Raw genomic sequence first — 16,681 nt, forward strand, 5'->3', positions numbered from 1 at the left:
TTCAGGGCGGGAGCAGGGCTCCACTTCCGTCTACGAACAGACGAGCGCCCCCTGGCCTAGAGGAACGGCCTCGCACCCTGGGGGGCGGTCCTTGGTGATCCCCTCGCCTCTCCGCCATTGGTCGGTGTGTCTGGAGCCGCCGCGACGATTGGTGGGAAGGAGCCGCCGTGGGCGGGGCTCGGCGCCGGCGGGGTATATAAGGGCGCTGCGGCGGCGGGCGCGGGGCCGGTGGGTGCGCGGGGCGGGAGGGGCCGCGCTCGGCGCCGCTACCGCCATGCGGGAGCGGAGGCCGGTACCGGCCGCCCCGGCCCGCTGCAAGCTGGTGCTGGTGGGCGATGTGCAGTGCGGCAAGACGGCCATGCTGCAGGTGCTGGCCAAGGATTGCTACCCCGAGGTGAGCCGGAGCGGCACCGGGCACCGGGGACCGGCAGTGGGACCGGGCGCTGACGCTCTCGGTGCTGTTGCAGACGTACGTGCCCACCGTGTTTGAGAACTACACGGCGTGTCTGGCCAGCGAGGAGCAGCGGGTGGAGCTGAGCCTCTGGGACACCTCCGGTACCGGGGGTGGTGCATGCACGGGGGTGCGGGGGGGTCCCTCCGGTACCGGGGGTGCAGCGGGGCGGGGGCAGCTGGTGGGGGGTGATGGCGGCGCTTGCTGGGGGAAGGTGGTTTGGGGTCTTGGGGCGCTGCAATGAGGGTGCCAAGCCTGGGCTTTGGCGAGCCCTGGGGAGGCAGTGGGCGCTTGGTGGCCGCAATGGGGACACCTGGGGGTGGGTCACGGTGGGGATTTGATCCCTGGGGGGCGCAGGGGGGCCGGGCTGTCAGGGAGTCCCTGGGGACTCGCCCGCTGTGGGGGGGCACAGACACGGGCTGGGGGGGGCACAGGGCTGAGCCCCTTCCTGGGGAGGGTCCTGACACTGGTGTGAGCCCCCCGGTCGGGTATGGGCTGCTGGGGTCCCTGCAGCCTCCCTGCAGGGCTGAGAATTGGGGAGGGGTAATGGAGCATCCTGGTATCGCCTCTCCCTGGGCACCCCCAGGGGTTGGGGGGGCTGGGGCAGCCCTACCGTGGTGCTGCAGTGTCCCCCCTTCGGGGGGGGGTCCCCGCCACCCGCGGTCCCCGCGTTGCTATGGCGATGGCGCTGGCGCAGCCTCTTTGCTATTCCGCGCACGGAGCGTCTGGGCTACAAAACCCTCCGAGGCCCTTGGGGGTCGCGGGTGGCGATGGGGGGAACACCCCGGCCACCCCCACACTCGGAGGGGCACTCACTGCCCCCGCGCCCCCAGGCGCCGTGGCCCCCACGGTCCCCAGTGCGGTACTGGTGGCTCCAGCTCCCCGAGGAGCCTGTGGGGGTGGGAGCTCCCCCCACGTCCTGGCTGCTGCTGGGGGTCCCCAACATGGGGAGGCAGCTGTTATATAAACACCATGGGATCCATTTCCCGCTGCCTCGTTAGGGATGATGGGGATGTTAATGGGTTGCAGGGAGCTGAGGTGGCTTTTTGGGGGGCTCTAGAGCTGTGTCCTCCCCCCCAGCTCTGCAAGCACCTCCTGCCCAGGGGTTGGGCCCTTTTTGGAGGCACCGTGCCATGACACCCCCTTTACTCCTAGGGTCTCCCTACTACGACAATGTGCGTCCCCTCTGCTACAGCGACTCGGACGCCGTCCTGCTCTGCTTCGACATCAGCCGCCCTGAGACCCTGGACAGCGCGGCCAAGAAGGTGAGAGCTGGGGGGGCAGCCCCTCTGTGGGGAGGGGGGGCAGTGTTTTGGGGTCCCCTCGTGCAGCTTCGTGATTCCCCCCTGCAGTGGAAGACGGAAATCCTGGATTATTGCCCCAACACGCGGGTGCTGCTCATTGGCTGCAAGACAGACCTGCGGACAGACCTGAGCACCCTGATGGAGCTGTCCCACCAGAAACAGGCACCCATCTCCTACGAGCAGGTGGGGGGGGGGTCCCGGGTGGGGGGCAGGGGCGTTTTTTGGGGGGCCGCAGCGTGACGTGGGGTGGGTTTCAGGGCTGCGCGACCGCCAGGCAGCTGGGAGCCGAGAGCTACCTGGAGTGCTCGGCCTTCACCTCAGAGAAGAGCGTCCACAGCATCTTCCGGACCGTGTCCGGCATCTGCCTCAGCAGGGCCCCCCCGCAGCCGCCCCGCAGCCCCCCCCGCAGCCTCTCCAAGAGACTCCTGCACCTGCCCAGCCGCTCCGAGCTCATCTCCTCCACCTTCAAGAAGGAAAAGGCAAAAAGCTGCTCTGTCATGTGAAGGAGGGGGGACATGAATGTACCCCCCCCACCTCCTCAAAGCTGCCGGTCCCCTTGAGTCCCCAGGGTGGGCTGGGGGGCTGGACGGGGCCCTGGAGCCCCCCCATCAAGGAGCAGGGGGTGTCTGCTGCCCTCCTGTCACCCCCAGCCTGGGGGGCAGCCCCTGTGGAGCTGCCATGGGGGGATATGGGGGGGCACCCAGGGAGGGGGCTGCTCCCCAGCCCCCAAACCCCAGGGAGGGCTCATCCGTGGCCTCATCCCATTTCCCCCTCCCCATCCCTCATTCGCTGCTTGGCCCTGGGGACCCTGGCAGGGAGGGGGGCCGGGGGGGCTGTTTTATGGACTGTCTGGGGGTGTCTCTGTTTCATGGTCAGTGTTATTATAAAGCTTATTTATTACCAGAAATATAACATCACCCCACGTGCAGCAGGTGCCTTGTCCTCTGTTTGGGGGGGAATGCTGGGGTTGTGGGGGGCTGAGGAGGGTTGTGGGGGTCTCTCCTTTGTCACCAGTGCCAGCGGGGAAGGATGATGGTGACACTACATGTGCTGTCACCTGTGGGTGGTGATGCAGAGGGTGAAGTCCCTGGGGTGGGGGGTCCTGGGCACCCTGAACGGGTCCCCCGTGGGCAGTCACTCCCTGGCTCTGCCTAGACTCCCCCAGTGTGGGACTGGGCTGGGGCTGGGGGGGGGGGGGGGGGGGGGCGGGATGTGTGGCACGCGTGGACGGTGACACGGGGGGTGCGCGGGGTCGGGGCAACGCGCGGCGGAGGGATCCGCGGGTTGCGGCGGGGCTGCGGCTCCGCAGGCGCGCGGAGGCTGCCGGGAGCTGTAGTTCCGGCGCGGGGGAGGCCTCTGTTTCCCGGCGTGCCCCGCGGCGGCCATGGCGGGGCGGCGCTGAGGCCCGGGCCTGCGGGCGGCGGTGAGCGGGGAACGGGGCTGGGGGCGCGGGGGCTGCTGGGCTCTCCCGCAGGAAGGGTCCGGGGACCCCCGGGGGGCTGGAGGGCCCCGCTACCGCGTCACCGGGCACCCAGGGCAAGGGCCGGCTCCCTCAGCCTTCCCTGGGGCTACGCAGCCACCCCGGTGCCCGGCCCGGGACCCCGCGCCTCCCTGCCGGGTCTCCCAACCCTCCCTGTTCTCTCCCGGGGACCCCCTGTGCTCTCCCCGGGTCTCCCAGCCCTCCTTGCTCCCTCCCGGGCTCCCTCTGCTCCTGCCCCGGGTCTCCACAGCTTTCCGGCGCTTCCCCCGCGTCTCCCCCCGGCAAGTTCCCCCAGCCCCTCACGGGGACCCCGTGCACTCCCCCCGGGTCTCCCAGCCCTCCCTGTTCTCTCCAGGGGACCCTGTGCACTCCCCCCGGGTCTTCCAGCCCTCCCTGTTCTCTCCAGGGGACCCCTGCGCTCCCCCCGGGTCTCCCAGCCCTCCCTGTTCTCTCCAGGGGACCCCTGCGCTCCCCCCGGGTCTCCCAGCCCTCCCTGTTCTCTCCAGGGGACCCCTGCGCTCCCCCCGGGTCTCCCAGCCCTCCCTGTTCTCTCCAGGGGGCCCCGTGCACTCCCCCCGGGTCTCCCAACCCTTCCTGTTCTCTCCAGGGGACCCCTGCGCTCCCCCCGGGTCTCCCAACCCTCCCTGTTCTCTCCCGGGGACCCCCTGCGCTCTCTCTGGTCCTCCCACCCTCCCTGCTCCCTCCCCCGGTCTCCACAGCCCCCCGGTGCCTTCCCCGGGTTCCCCCAGCTCTCCTCAGTTCCCCCTGGTCCTGCCACCCTCCCTGCTCCCTCCCAGGGTCCCCCCCCCATCCCCAGCTCTGCCTGACCCTCTCCCCCCTAGATGGCCGGAGAACTGGCAGACAAGAAGGACCGGGACGCATCCCCTACCAAAGAGGAGAGGAAGCGCTCCCGCTCCCCCGAGAGAGACCGGGATCGGGACCGGGAGCGCGACCGGGACCGCAAAGGCTCCCCCACCAAGGACAGGAAGCGGCACCGATCCCGGGACCGGAGACGAGGCAGCCGGTCACGATCTCGCTCCCGGTCCAAGTCGACAGAGAGGTGAGGGGTGTTCCAGGGGCTCCCCAGATCTTTCGGGAAGGCTCCCTCACTCTCACATGTCCCTCATGGTCCCGCGGAGTTGGGATGTGGGTGGTTGGGTGGGGGCTGTGCCGTGACTGCCGTGTCTGCAGGGATCGCCGGCACAAGGAGCGTGACCGGGACCGCAACAAGAAGGACCGTGACCGGGACAAAGATGGACACCGACGGGACAAGGACAGGAAGCGGTCCAGGTGAGCCCCCTCGCTTTTGGGGCTGTCTGTGCTCTCCAATAAGCACGCCAGTGCTGTTCCCTGTAGGAATTGGTTTGGGTAGGGGTGCGTCCCCTGGTTTGTGGGCACAGGCTGACGTTAGGGTTGTGTTTGATGGCTGATTTCTCTTTGTTTTTCTGGAAAGCTTGTCCCCGAGCAGGGGGAAGGACTCCAAGTCCCGGAAGGAACGGGACTCACGGAAAGCAGAGGAGGAGGAGGAGAATGCCCTGAAGAAGGAGAAGGTGAGGAGGGGGCTTGGCTGGGAACAGCTCCCGGGGTGGTAAAACGCTTTGGTGAGGCAAAGTGTCCCTGTCAGGGGGTGCTCACAGCCCGGCCCCGTGTCCACAGGTGCAGCCCCTGTCCTTGGAGGAGCTGCTGGCCAAGAAGAAGGCTGAGGAGGAGGCAGAAGCCAAGGTAGGAGCAGAAGGCTTCTCGCTGCGCTCCAGGGGGATGTTTTGGCGGGGTCCCATCCTGGGGCAGCTCCAAGAGCGAGCCAGACGCCCTGTGAGCCGTCCCCTCTGCTCCCCCAGCCCAAGTTCCTGTCCAAGGCGGAGCGGGAGGCTGAGGCGCTGCGGCGGCGGCAGCAGGAGGTGGAGGAGCGGCAGCGGCTACTGGAGGAGGAGAGGAAGAAGAGGAAGCAGTTCCAGGAGATGGGAAGGAAGATGCTGGGTAAGGCAGGACCCCCTGAGCACCCCCCAGCCCTGAGAGGGGGTCACTTGGCTCTGAGACCCTTCCCCTGCTCCCCAGAAGACCCCCAGGAGCGCGAGCGCAGAGAGCGCCGCGAGCGCATGGAGCGGGAGACCAACGGCACGGAGGATGAGGAGGGCAGGCAGAAGATCCGAGAGGAGAAGGACAAGAGCAAAGAGCTCCACGCCATCAAGGTAGAGCCACGGGCCAGGCTGGGGGGACAGTGGGGGAGCCGGGGGTCCGGGTTCCTCCCCCATGATCCTTTCCCACCCACAGGAGCGTTACCTGGGAGGGGTGAAGAAGCGGAGACGTACGCGGCACCTGAACGATCGCAAGTTCGTCTTTGAGTGGGACGCGTCAGAAGATACCTCCATCGACTACAACCCCCTGTGAGTGCTGGGCTGTCCCTGGGGGTGTCCGTGGGGCTGGGGGTGTGCCTGGGGGTGTGGGGCAGCCCCAGCTCTGCCCCCAACACTCCCGTTCTGCTCCAGGTACAAAGAGCGGCACCAAGTGCAGCTGCTGGGCCGGGGCTTCATCGCCGGGATCGACCTGAAGCAGCAGAAACGAGAACAGTCGCGTTTCTACGGGGACCTGATGGAGAAGAGACGGACGCTGGAGGAGAAGGAGCAGGAGGAGTGAGTGTGTGGGGGAACTGGGCAGGCGCTGAGGGGCGTTTGGGGTGATGCTGCCTCTGCCCGGCCAGGGTGCGGAGCTGGGGGGGCTCTGCCCTGCAGTGTGTCCCTTGGGTGGGTGATGGACAAGTCCAGCCTCCCCAGAGACACAGGGTGAACCGCGTCCGCTTCCTTGCCCCCCACCCAGGGCCCGGCTGCGGAAGCTGCGGAAGAAGGAGGCCAAGCAGCGCTGGGACGACCGGCACTGGTCCCAGAAGAAGCTGGACGAGATGACGGACAGGGACTGGCGCATCTTCCGCGAGGATTACAGCATCACCACCAAGGGGGGCAAGATCCCTAACCCCATCCGCTCCTGGAAGGACTCATCCCTGCCCCCCCACATCCTGGAGGTCATCGACAAGTGTGGCTACAAGGTGGGCACGGGGCGGGGGGGCTGCTGCCGGCAAACCCTGACAGCACTGGGGGGCTGGATGGAGGGAAAGGGCCGGCTCATGGGGTCAGGTCTTTCTGGGGCGAGGAGGGGAAGTTCTGCTCCTAAATGTGCCGCTCCCCTCGCCAGGAGCCCACCCCCATCCAGCGCCAGGCCATCCCCATCGGCCTGCAGAACCGCGACATCATCGGCGTGGCCGAGACCGGCAGCGGCAAGACGGCGGCATTCCTGATCCCGCTGCTGGTGTGGATCACCACGCTGCCCAAAATCGACCGGTGAGTGTGGCACGGGGCAGGGGGACGCTGCGGGGAGGGGGTAGCACTGCGGGTGACACGGCTGTGTCTTGCCACAGGATTGAGGAGTCGGACCAGGGTCCCTACGCCATCATCTTGGCCCCCACCCGAGAGCTGGCCCAGCAGATTGAGGAGGAAACCATCAAATTTGGGAAACCTCTGGGCATCCGCACAGTGGCCGTGATCGGAGGCATCTCCCGCGAGGACCAAGGCTTCCGCCTCCGCATGGGCTGCGAGGTGAGCGGCAACTCCTGGGGAGCGCAGTGAGGGTCTGGGGGGAGCAGTTTCACCCTGCGCTGTGGTCACTGACCCTCCTGGCCCTCCCCAGATTGTCATCGCCACACCGGGGCGTCTCATTGACGTGCTGGAGAACCGGTACCTGGTGCTGAGCCGCTGCACCTACGTGGTGCTGGACGAGGCGGATCGAATGATCGACATGGGCTTCGAGCCCGACGTGCAGAAGATCCTGGAGCACATGCCTGTCACCAACCAAAAACCCGACACGGACGAGGCCGAGGACCCGGAGAAGATGTTGGCCAACTTTGAGTCAGGGAAACACAAGTACAGGCAGGTGGGTGCAGGCGGGAGACCCGGGACATTTTGGTTGGAAGAATCAGAGAATCACAGATACATTTAGGTTAGAAAAGACTGTTAAGATTGAGTCCAACCATCCCCACCCCTGGCACTACTCCATGTCCTGAGAACCTCATGTCCGTCTGTCCAACCCTCCAGGGATGGTGACTCCAGCACTGCCCTGGGCAGCCTGTTCAATGCCCCACAGCCCTTTGGGGAAGGAGTTGTTCCCAACTCGAGGCCGTTGTCCCCTTGTTCTGTCACTGTGTGTGCTCCCCTGGGGCTGAGTGTGGGCCAGGAATGGGGAGGGGACAATGTGGGGCTTTGGAGAGCAGGCTAAAGTGGTGGCAGCCGCGTTCCTGCCCCGCAGGGGACGTCGCTCACTGCCTGTTCTCCCGCAGACCGTCATGTTCACAGCCACCATGCCGCCGGCGGTGGAGCGCCTGGCCCGCAGCTACCTCCGGCGTCCCGCCGTGGTTTACATCGGCTCTGCTGGCAAACCCCACGAGAGGGTGGAGCAGAAGGTCTTCCTGATGTCGGAGTCGGAGAAGAGGTGCGGAGTGGGGGTTTTCAGGTGGTCTGGGGTATTTTGGGGGCAAGGATGATCTGAGAGAGAGGGGATTCTGGAGAGTATGGGGGGTTCCCACAGCCTCTTGTGCCATTGTCCTCCCCACAACAGGAAGAAGCTGTTGGCCATCCTGGAACAGGGCTTCGACCCCCCCATCATCATCTTTGTCAACCAGAAGAAGGGCTGCGACGTGCTGGCAAAATCCCTGGAGAAGATGGGGGTGAGTCTGGGCTGGTGGGTGGGGACCCCAGAACATGGCTCATCCCCCCGCTAACCCCTCCTTGTCCTGCAGTACAACGCCTGCACCCTGCATGGTGGCAAAGGCCAGGAGCAGCGGGAGTTCGCGCTCTCCAACCTGAAGGCCGGGGCCAAGGACATCCTGGTGGCCACAGACGTGGCCGGTCGCGGGATCGACATCCACGACGTCTCCATGGTTGTCAACTACGACATGGCCAAGAACATCGAGGGTGAGTTGGAGCTGCCTGACCCTGCTGATCGATGGGTGGACCAGCTCTGCTGGGAGGAATGGCTGAGAGAGCTGGGGTGTTCAGCTGGGGAAGAGAAGCTCCGGGGAGACCTTAGTGAGGCCTTTTGAGACTTAAAAGGGACCGATGAGAAAGATGGGGACAGACTTTAGAGCACAGCCTGTTGTGATAGGACAAGGGGTGATGGTTTTCAACTCAAGGAGAGAGATTTAGACTGGGTAATAAGGATGAAGTTGTTGGCCCTGAGGGTGGTGAGAGCCTGGCCCAGGTTGGCCAGAGAGGTGGTGGATGAACCATCCCTGGAGACATCCCAGGCCAGGCTGGACGGGGCTCTGAGCAACCTGAGCTGCTGAAGATGTCCCTGCTCATGGCATAAGGTGACATCTGAAGGTCCCTTCAACCCCACCCCTCCTCTGATTCCGTGATCCCCTCCAGATTACATCCACCGCATCGGGCGGACGGGCCGAGCGGGGAAGAGCGGAGTCGCCATCACCTTCCTCACCAAGGAGGATTCCACCGTCTTCTACGACCTGAAGCAGGCGATCCTGGAGAGCCCCGTGTCCTCCTGCCCGCCCGAGCTGGCCAACCACCCCGACGCTCAGCACAAACCCGGCACCATCCTCACCAAGAAGCGGCGGGAGGAAACCATCTTCGCCTGAGCCCCCGCGGCCCGCGTCCCCTTCTCCGTCACCCTTTGGCGTTGTCAGGACTTTGCTGGCTGCTCTTTTCCCAGCCCCTTGTGCAGCCGGAGCTGCGGACAGCAGAGACTGGGGCTGGGACTGTCCCAAAACGTCCCTCCTGTTCTCCCAAGCCCCCTCCCCACCAGTTTTGGGGCAGGGCTGGGTTCACGCGCTGGTTTTTGTGCAGGGCTGTCCCGGGAGTTGCGTTCTTGTTCCTTTTTTAGCTGCGATTCCAGGCTGTGGGAATAAACCCGCAGCCGCGGTGCCCGGCGTCGCCTCCGCATGTTCTCCCTTCTCGTGGTGCCACCTCCCAGCCCCCTCCAGAGGTTCCAGGAGATTTTGGGTGCTCACGGCCCCCCCAGACCCACGTCCCTGTGCTGGTGTCCCCTGTCCCCCCACCACCACAGACACAGACGCTTCCGAGCACTCTTGTGTTTCTGAAACTGGTTACAGGGAAATCGGTGCTTTCTACAAAAGAAATTATAACAAATCTGTGGCCCCCACCTCTGCCCCCCCCCACGCCAGCTCCCTGCGAAGGGGGGGGGGTCAGCCCAGCACTGGGACCCCCCACCGAGGGCGGTGGGCGCCGTATTTACAGGACTGTGCGGTGACATGCGGTGACAGCAGCGGGGAGGGGGCAGCGAGTGCAGGTGAGGAGCAGCCCCCCCCATGCAGGGTTTGGCCACCCCCCCCCCCTCTGTCCCCATCCCTGGGCGGGGGAAGCGGTTTGGCTGCAGTGACCAGGGCGGGGGGAAATCGGTGCAGAGCGAAGCGACTGGTGTGGCCCCCTCCTCCCAGGGGTCCCATGCAGGGGCAGGGGAGGGGACAGGCCCTGGCTGGGGGGACGAGCACCTTCCCCTTCTTCCTCGGGTCTGCGTGGGATGGGGGACGCTCTAAAACTGTCCCCCCCGCGCCGTTACCTGGTGGTTTTGGGGTGGAGGCACCCTCTGGTTATGGCAGCTGCGCTGCGGGGAATGAGACTGCAATGCGGGGGCCAGGTGGGGAAACTGAGGCGGGGAGAAGGCATGTGGCCGCCCCCCGGAGCTGGGGGGCTGTCCTGGGATGTCCTGGCCGCCGGCCCCCCCCTGTGCTTATGGCTGAAGACGTGCCCGGGGGGTCGGGCGCGAGGAAGCTGCCGGTGCGGAGGAGATTCCCCGAGAGAGGGAGATTGTCTGAGCAGCCCCAGCGCGGGGCTGGGGCGAGGGGGGAGCGCCCAGGGAGGGGGGGGCCGGTTCCCAGCCGTGTCCCCCCCGCCCTCCCCACCCCTAATAGCTGTCCTTGGCCCAGGGCCGCCCGCGCTGCCAGTTCCTGTCATGGTTGCGCTCGGTTTGGCGGTCGGGCGCGGGGGGGCCCTGCAGCCCGCTGTTGTGGTGCCGGTGGGGCTGGTAGATGTCGGGGTAGGGGTCCCCGTACTCCTCCTCCTCCTCTTCCTCCAGGTGCCGGGAGCTGCGCTGGGACGTGGCCCCCCAGGGCTGGGGCGAGGTCTCCCCGGCCTCGTCCGAGGGCATCAGGCTGTCGTGCTCCAGCGGCGAGTGCTCCCCCCGCTCCCCCAGCTGGCTCTGTGGGCAGGGGCGGCGCTGGGGGCAGCGGACGGCGCTGGGACCCCCCCAGCCCGTGCAGCCCTGCGCCGGCCACCCTGGGGAGCGAGGGGGGTGCGGGGGTACCTGCAGGCCCGGGAGGCCGGTGGGCGAGGGGACGGCGTGGGGGGCGTGCGGGGGGTGGTGGGTGGCGCGCCAGTACACCTCCAGGTACTCGGCCAGGTGCTCACAGGCGTCTTCCAGCTGGTTCTCGTCCAGGATCACATCGAAGAGCTCCTGGGGGTGGGCGAGAGGGGTCAGGGTGGCTCGGGGACCCCCGGGGTGTCCCCAGGGAACCCCCCCGGCTCACCGGGGGACACTGCACCAGCTTGTCGGCCGCCATCATCTGCACGTTGAGGTGCTTCACCTGGGACTTCCCGCGGGACTTGATGAGCCGCTGCAGGACCTGGGGGAGGCAGAGGGGGTGACAGCACCGCAGGGACAGCCAGGGCCCCCCCAGAACCGCCCTCACCCCTCACCTTGGGGGAGGACACCTTGACGTAGACGATGATGGGCGCCAGGGAGGTCTTGGCCAGCTGAGCCGGGTGGTTGATGGTGTCGGCGTCCAGCACCACCAGCTGCAGGGACTTGGCCAGCTCGAAGATGCGCTCGATCTCGCTCTGCACCTCGGCTGGGGGGACATGGGGTCAGGCTGGGCTGGCCCTGGGGGGTCCGCAACCCCTGTGGGGAGCCCGGCCCCTCACCGATGCTGGAGCGGGTGGTGGAGCGCTCCAGGATGGCCTGTTTGCCCAGGTTGTTGAGGATGGAGCGCTTGGCCAGGGAGAGGTCGGCCGTGATGTGGGTGATGGAGATCCTGGGGGCAGAGGGACGGCGCTGGGGACCTGATACCCCCCTGGTCTTTGTGGGGGGTGGTCCTGGTGGTGGGGAACCTCACCTGCCATCAAATCTGTGCTTGAGGAAGTCGAAGAGAGCTTTCTGCATCATGTCGGTGACCTGCGGCGGGGCCGGCAGCGCCGTGAGCCGGGGGGAGCGCAGCAGATGGCAGCGGCAGGGAGGTGACAGCCAGCGGCGCCCTGCCAGCCGCCCTCAGCCCCACCATCTGCCTGGCACGGCACGGGACGCCCAGGGAGGGGCCACCGGCCACCACCCTGGGGGGGACAGTGAGCCCCTCTGCTGCCCCCCCCATTTCACCCCCCAGTACCTCGTATCCTTTCAGCGAGGGCCCCACCAGCACCACGGGCCGCATGGAGGGGACCACGTCGTAGGGTGGGATGTGCTGTGTCTGCAGGGGGACACAGGGACACGTCAGCCCCCCGCGCTCCCGTCCCCACCTATTCCAGAGAACCCCAGCAGCCTGGAGTCCCCCCAGCCCCATAAGTGGTGGAAGAGGGGCCCTCTGCCTGCAGCCCCCTCCCCATCTCCCCCTGCCCAGGGACTCACCTGCTTCTGCTTCTGTTTGGCTTGGGGAGAGGAGAGACAGAGGTTGGTGACAGCGAAGAGGGGCCCCCCAGGACCCCCCTGGATCAGGACCTGCCCTTACCTAAGGAGGGGGGAGGCGATCGCCGGCTCCCGCTGTCGCCGAGGCCCGAGGCATTGCCAGCTCTCCTGGGGAGGAGAGGGGTGAGCGAGCAGCGGGGGGCCAGGGGGGCCTGGGGGGGGGCTGATTCCTACCTGGCTTTTTGCTCCTGCTTGAGCCTCATGGCTTCCAGGCGCTGGGGACTGGGGATGAAGGCGATGTCCCCCCCCTCCTTCACTAGGCGCCCGATCCACCAGTCATTGCTGTATTTCTGGGCGAGGACAGGGCAGGGGTGAGGCTGGGGGGGGGTCCATGACCCTGGCCCCCCCCTTCCCCCAGCTCCCCAACTCACCTCCTTGATGTGCAGGAAATCTTTGGCTTCAAAGTTGATGGCGGCTCCCTGCACCGGGCACTCCTCGTCCAGCGCCCCGCAGTAGCTGACATTGGTGCGCACAGCGAAGGCGACCGGCTTGTGCTGGGGATGGAGGGGGGGTCAGCACCCCCGGGCCCCGCCAGCCCCCCTGGTGTGTCCCCTGCCGCGGTACCTTGGCCCTCTCGAGCTGCTGCTGGGCCTGGCTCTCCACCTCGCGCCGGGCGCCCTCGCGGTCCTCGTCCAGGGACACGTCGGAGTCCAGGGACGGGCGGCTGGTGTAGGAGTCCGCCGAGCCCTGGGGGGACAGGGCTGAGTGCCGGGGGGCTGCGGGGACCCCACAAAGAGGGACCTCGCCCTGAGGCGGTGCCAGCTGGGGGGGGACCCTGCTGACCCCCAGCCCACACTTCCTTGTGGCTTTTGTGGGTCCATCACCCAGCATGGCTGCACGGGGCTGCAGGCCCCAGGTCCTGGGGGAGCCATCGGGGGAGACCCCCGCAGTCCCAGCCTGGGGACAGGGTCCCTACCCCCCGGGGATGTGGTCCTGCCGCAGCCGCCCCCACGCTGGGGTGCCCAGCAGGTGCTCGGTGCAGCCCCCCCGCCAGCCCCCCCACCCTGCTGGTAATTACCCATCTCCTGCTGCGCCCGGAACAGGCGCAGAAGCTGCGGTGAAATATTTATAGGTCCCTGGATGCTGCTGAGCCCCCCCGGGCCCCCCCGAGGCCCCCAGGCCCTGCCGGGCTGAGCTCAGCGATGCTGAACAGCACCTGCCCCCCAGCACATGGGCTCCCCCACCCTGCACACCCCACCTCGCTCACATCGATGGGGTTCTGGGCCCCCACTCCCCACCGAAGGCAATATGGTTTCCCAGCATGGCCCCCCGCAACATGGCCTCCCCAGCACGGCCCCCCCGGCATCGTCACCGCCCCCCGAGCATCTTCCCCAACCCCCCAGTACACCCAGCATGGCCTCCCAGTACAACATCTCCAGCGCGCCCCCCTCCTCCGTGATTCCCCCTATTCAGCCTCGGTCCACGTGGGGTCCCCGGCCATGGGGGTCGTGGTCCCCCCCACGCCCGGTTCCGCTCCCGGGGCTCAGCGGCACCTGCCGGGGGGGCGAGACCAGTGGCGGCAACGGGGAAACAAAGGGCCGGGGGGCAGCAGAGCCCCCCCGCGCCGGGCACGAACCCCTGCACCGGGCACGGCCAAGCACCCCCCGACCGGGCACAGCCTCCAGTGCGCAATCACCGCCCCCGGGGCGCAGCCCTCCCCACCCCCGACCGCGGTCCCCCGGGCACGGCCCCCCCGGTACCGGGACCGGTACCTCGTTGAGCAGGAAGGTAGCGCTGGAGTCAGAAAACGACATAGACGGGGCGAGCCGAGCCGAACCGCCCGCGCCCCCCCGCCCGGCTCCAGTACCGGCTCCGGCTGCGGCTCGGGCTCCGGCTGGCCCTGCCCGCTCCGCCGCGCCGCCGCCGTCCCTCCCCGCCCCTCCCCGCCCCCGCCTCCCGCCGTCCCCCCCGGGCCGCACGGAGCCGCCCCCGCCGGCTCAGCCGCTGGAGGGGGCAGGGGGAGAATTGGGGGTCGCGGTTCCCCCTTCCGGGACTGACGAGGGGCTCCGGCCCCTCTCCGGTGGGACCCCCGCGGGGGCTGCACGGGCAGCCGGGGATTCCCAGCGGCCCCGGTGCCGTGCACCGCGACGGGGCCTCAGGGCAGCTCCCGGGGGAGGAGGGTTAGTTTGCAAAGGGGGAGCAGGTCCTTGCAGGAGGCATGGACAGGGGGGGCCGTCCCGCTCCCCGGAGCCCGCGGCCGGTGGTCCCGGGGCGGCGGCGGGCGGTCCCCGTGGGTACCTCCATGCTCCGGTGCGGCGGCCCCCGTCCTGCCCCGAGCCGGTAGCAGCCCCGTCTGCAGGGCGAGGCCTGCGGCGGGGCTGGAGCCGCTCCCGCCCCCCCGCCGCGTCCCCCCCGCCCCCGAGGAGGGGGGCAGCGGCAAGCCCCGAGGGACCGGCCCGGCCCGCCCCGTTCCCGCGCAGCGGGACGGGCACCGGCGGGACCGGCCTGGGCCGCCTTCGGCCCGGAGCGGGGGCCGCGGGGCAGCGCTCGGCAGGGCGGGGGCTCCGGGCACCGGCGGGACCGGCACCGGTACCGGGCAGCGCAGCGGGGCCGGGCCGGGCCCTCTCCGAGGTGCTGAAGCGGCCACGCCGGGAGCGGGGCCGGGGCGTAGGGTCCCCGTGGGTACCGGGGGGGAAAGTGCTGTCCTGGGAGGGAAACGGGACGCTCAAGCCGCTCTGCACCTCCCGGGACCGCCACTAGCGGAACCCCCCGCCTTCCGCGGGCCTCCCCGGTACCCCCTCGCCCGTCTGCGGCTGGGCCGGGGGGCGCCACTGGGGCCGCGGTGAACCGGATCGGGCGAGTGGGTCCGTGCCCCCCTGGGCAGCGTGGGAAGGCGGCTCTTTGCCGGCTGACGGACCGGCTGGGCGGCACAGCAGACCCCCCCGCCCCATTCCCCCTCCGCTGCCTCAGTTTCCCCGGGGCCTCCCCCTGCCCCCCCCCGGCGCCGCAGTGCCGGTACCCGGCGGCCGGCCCGGCCCTGACGCAGCACTCGCTATTTTTAGCCGTGGGGAGCGGCTGTTGCGGTGCTACCGGTGCCGGTGCCCAGCTCCGGTCCCGCGGGAGCGGTGGGGCGGGGGCGGCCGCCCGGGTCCCCCTGGTGCGGGGGTTGGGGCGCAGGAGCTCGGCCGCTCCCCCCCGGTCCGTGCCTTAACGCAGAGCCGCAGCCGCCGCCCCCGGGAGCGAGCCGCGGAGGGGGGGCTGGGGCTGGCGGGGCTGCCCCGCCCCGGTGCCGGTGCCGGCCCGCTCACCTGCCTGCGGAGGATGCTGGAGGTGGTGTCGGACGAGGTGCTGCCGTCCGAGCGCTTGAAACGGCTCTTGCACTTCGGGAGCCTTCGCGGGCTCTGCGGGGGGAGCGGCGAGGGCGGCTGGTGACCACCGGGCGGCACCGGGCGGCGCGGCCCCGCCGCTGCGCTGCTACCGGCGGCCCCCGCGCTGCGGGCAGAACCGAACCGGGCCTCACCGGACCCGCGGCGGCCGGGAGGGCTCCGGCCCGCTCACCTGAAAGGAGCCGGGAGCGGCGGGCTGCGCCGGGGCAGACATGCCCGGCAGCACCCACCGAAGCCCCCGGGATCCCGGCGGGGCGGCCCCGCACCGGACCGCGGCGCTCCGCCGGGAAGGGCCGCGCCGCTGCCGCCGCCACTGCCGCGCTCCGCATCACACGGGGCCGCCGGGGCGTCCCGGCCGTCCCCGCCCCCGCCTGCCCGCCCCCGCGCCCATCCCCGTGGCGTCCAGCCCGCGCCCCCGCAGCTGGGCAGCCACCGGGGAGCACCGGGGATAGACCCTCCCTGCAACCCGCAGTGCTGCCGGGACCGTCTCGGTGACACCGGGAAAAAGGAGCCCCGGTGCCGCCGCCGTGTCCAGGGCTGCGGAAGCCCCGCCGCCCGCATCCCACCGGGACGGGTCCCGAGGCGGCCGTGCCACGCTCCCCTAAGGGGGATCTGCCCCCATATACCCCGGCGTGGGGTAGGCGGGGCTGCGGGGGGGCCTCGAGGTGGGGGCAGCCCCCCTTGCACACTCGCCCCACGCCCCTTGTCCCCGCCGTGCCCGCGGGAGGCCGGATCGGGCCCGGTGCCGCAGCATCGCTGCACCGCCCGGCCGGGGCGATGGGCGGCGGCTGCGGCGGCCCCGGGGAGACGGACGGCCCGGGTGGGGGCGGGGTCCGGCCCGGGGAGCCCCGACGGGGTCAGAATCGGGCCCGGGGAGCTCTGGTGTGGACAGAGCTCCCGCATGGCCAAGGGCTGGTCCAAAATGTCCAGCACGGGCAGGATCCAGCCCAGAGATCCCCAGAAGGGGCAGGATCTGATTCGGGGGTCCCCAGTATGGGTGGGATCTATTCCAGGGGATCCCCAGCACGGGCAGGATCCGTCCCGGGGAAGCCCAGCACGGGCAGGACCTGTTCCAGGGGATCCCCAGCAGGGCCAGGATCTGTCCTGGGGGTCCCCAAAAGGGCCAGGATCTGTCCCAGGGATTCCCGGCAGGGGCCGGATCCCGCCCGTGGACCCGGGGGAGCACCCGGGTTGTGCTGGGACCCCCGGGTGTCCCCGAGGTGCCCCCGGCCGGTCCCCCAGGCCGGGCTCCGGTGCCCACCCCCCTCTCGCGGTGGGACTTCCGCGTGGGGCCGCGGGGACACGGCCCCGGCGGCAACTGCTAATTAATGATTAATCTGCGCTCCCCGGGGCCCAGCGCTGCTGCGGGGGGGGGGGTGCGGAGCCCGGCGGTGCCGCGGGAGGGGGGCCCCGCCACGGGCAAGAGGAG

At 69.4% G+C, this 16,681-nt stretch overlaps 3 protein-coding genes across 9 annotated transcripts; 2 read left to right on the forward strand and 1 right to left on the reverse strand.

The window, feature by feature from the left end:
- Positions 1-229: 229 nt before the first annotated feature.
- On the forward strand, positions 230-2,683 carry RND1 (Rho family GTPase 1). Its single transcript, XM_065858863.2, has 5 exons — positions 230-394; positions 468-555; positions 1,607-1,716; positions 1,804-1,938; positions 2,013-2,683. Exons 1-5 carry the CDS (start codon positions 275-277, stop codon positions 2,256-2,258), a joined length of 699 nt encoding a protein of 232 aa, XP_065714935.2. The 5' UTR covers positions 230-274; the 3' UTR covers positions 2,259-2,683.
- A 400-nt stretch (positions 2,684-3,083) lies between these two features.
- On the forward strand, positions 3,084-9,161 carry DDX23 (DEAD-box helicase 23). 3 transcript variants are annotated; one of them, XM_065858839.2, is made up of 17 exons: positions 3,084-3,178; positions 4,078-4,295; positions 4,427-4,525; positions 4,689-4,785; positions 4,892-4,957; positions 5,074-5,212; positions 5,291-5,424; positions 5,507-5,619; positions 5,722-5,865; positions 6,050-6,275; positions 6,422-6,567; positions 6,645-6,822; positions 6,914-7,156; positions 7,560-7,711; positions 7,838-7,946; positions 8,019-8,193; positions 8,647-9,161. In XM_065858839.2, the coding sequence occupies exons 2-17, from the start codon at positions 4,078-4,080 to the stop codon at positions 8,868-8,870; spliced, it is 2,463 nt and encodes an 820-aa protein (XP_065714911.1). In that variant the 5' UTR covers positions 3,084-3,178; the 3' UTR covers positions 8,871-9,161. The 3 variants fall into 3 exon arrangements, with proteins under 3 accessions (XP_065714911.1, XP_065714912.1, XP_071656187.1); XM_065858840.2 differs by having other exon boundaries at positions 5,294-5,424; XM_071800086.1 differs by lacking the exon at positions 3,084-3,178 and adding an exon at positions 3,492-3,516.
- Positions 9,162-9,308: 147 nt separating this feature from the next.
- CACNB3 (calcium voltage-gated channel auxiliary subunit beta 3) lies at positions 9,309-15,536 on the reverse strand. Of its 5 annotated transcripts, none has more exons than XM_071800090.1 (14): positions 15,425-15,536; positions 15,175-15,267; positions 12,491-12,613; positions 12,298-12,420; positions 12,101-12,216; positions 11,970-12,034; positions 11,870-11,889; positions 11,631-11,711; positions 11,364-11,422; positions 11,173-11,282; positions 10,948-11,099; positions 10,779-10,874; positions 10,556-10,705; positions 9,309-10,468 (listed from the first exon to the last, which is right to left on the reverse strand). In XM_071800090.1, exons 1-14 carry the CDS (start codon positions 15,464-15,466, stop codon positions 10,157-10,159), a joined length of 1,542 nt encoding a protein of 513 aa, XP_071656191.1. In that variant the 5' UTR covers positions 15,467-15,536; the 3' UTR covers positions 9,309-10,156. The 5 variants fall into 5 exon arrangements, with proteins under 5 accessions (XP_071656191.1, XP_065714922.1, XP_071656193.1 ...); XM_065858850.2 differs by having other exon boundaries at positions 9,309-10,450; positions 15,425-15,528; XM_071800092.1 differs by lacking the exons at positions 15,175-15,267; positions 15,425-15,536 and adding an exon at positions 14,165-14,206.
- Positions 15,537-16,681: the final 1,145 nt, after the last annotated feature.

Source organism: Patagioenas fasciata, chromosome 28 (genome assembly GCF_037038585.1).
Source record: "Patagioenas fasciata isolate bPatFas1 chromosome 28, bPatFas1.hap1, whole genome shotgun sequence".
NCBI lineage: Eukaryota > Metazoa > Chordata > Aves > Columbiformes > Columbidae > Patagioenas > Patagioenas fasciata.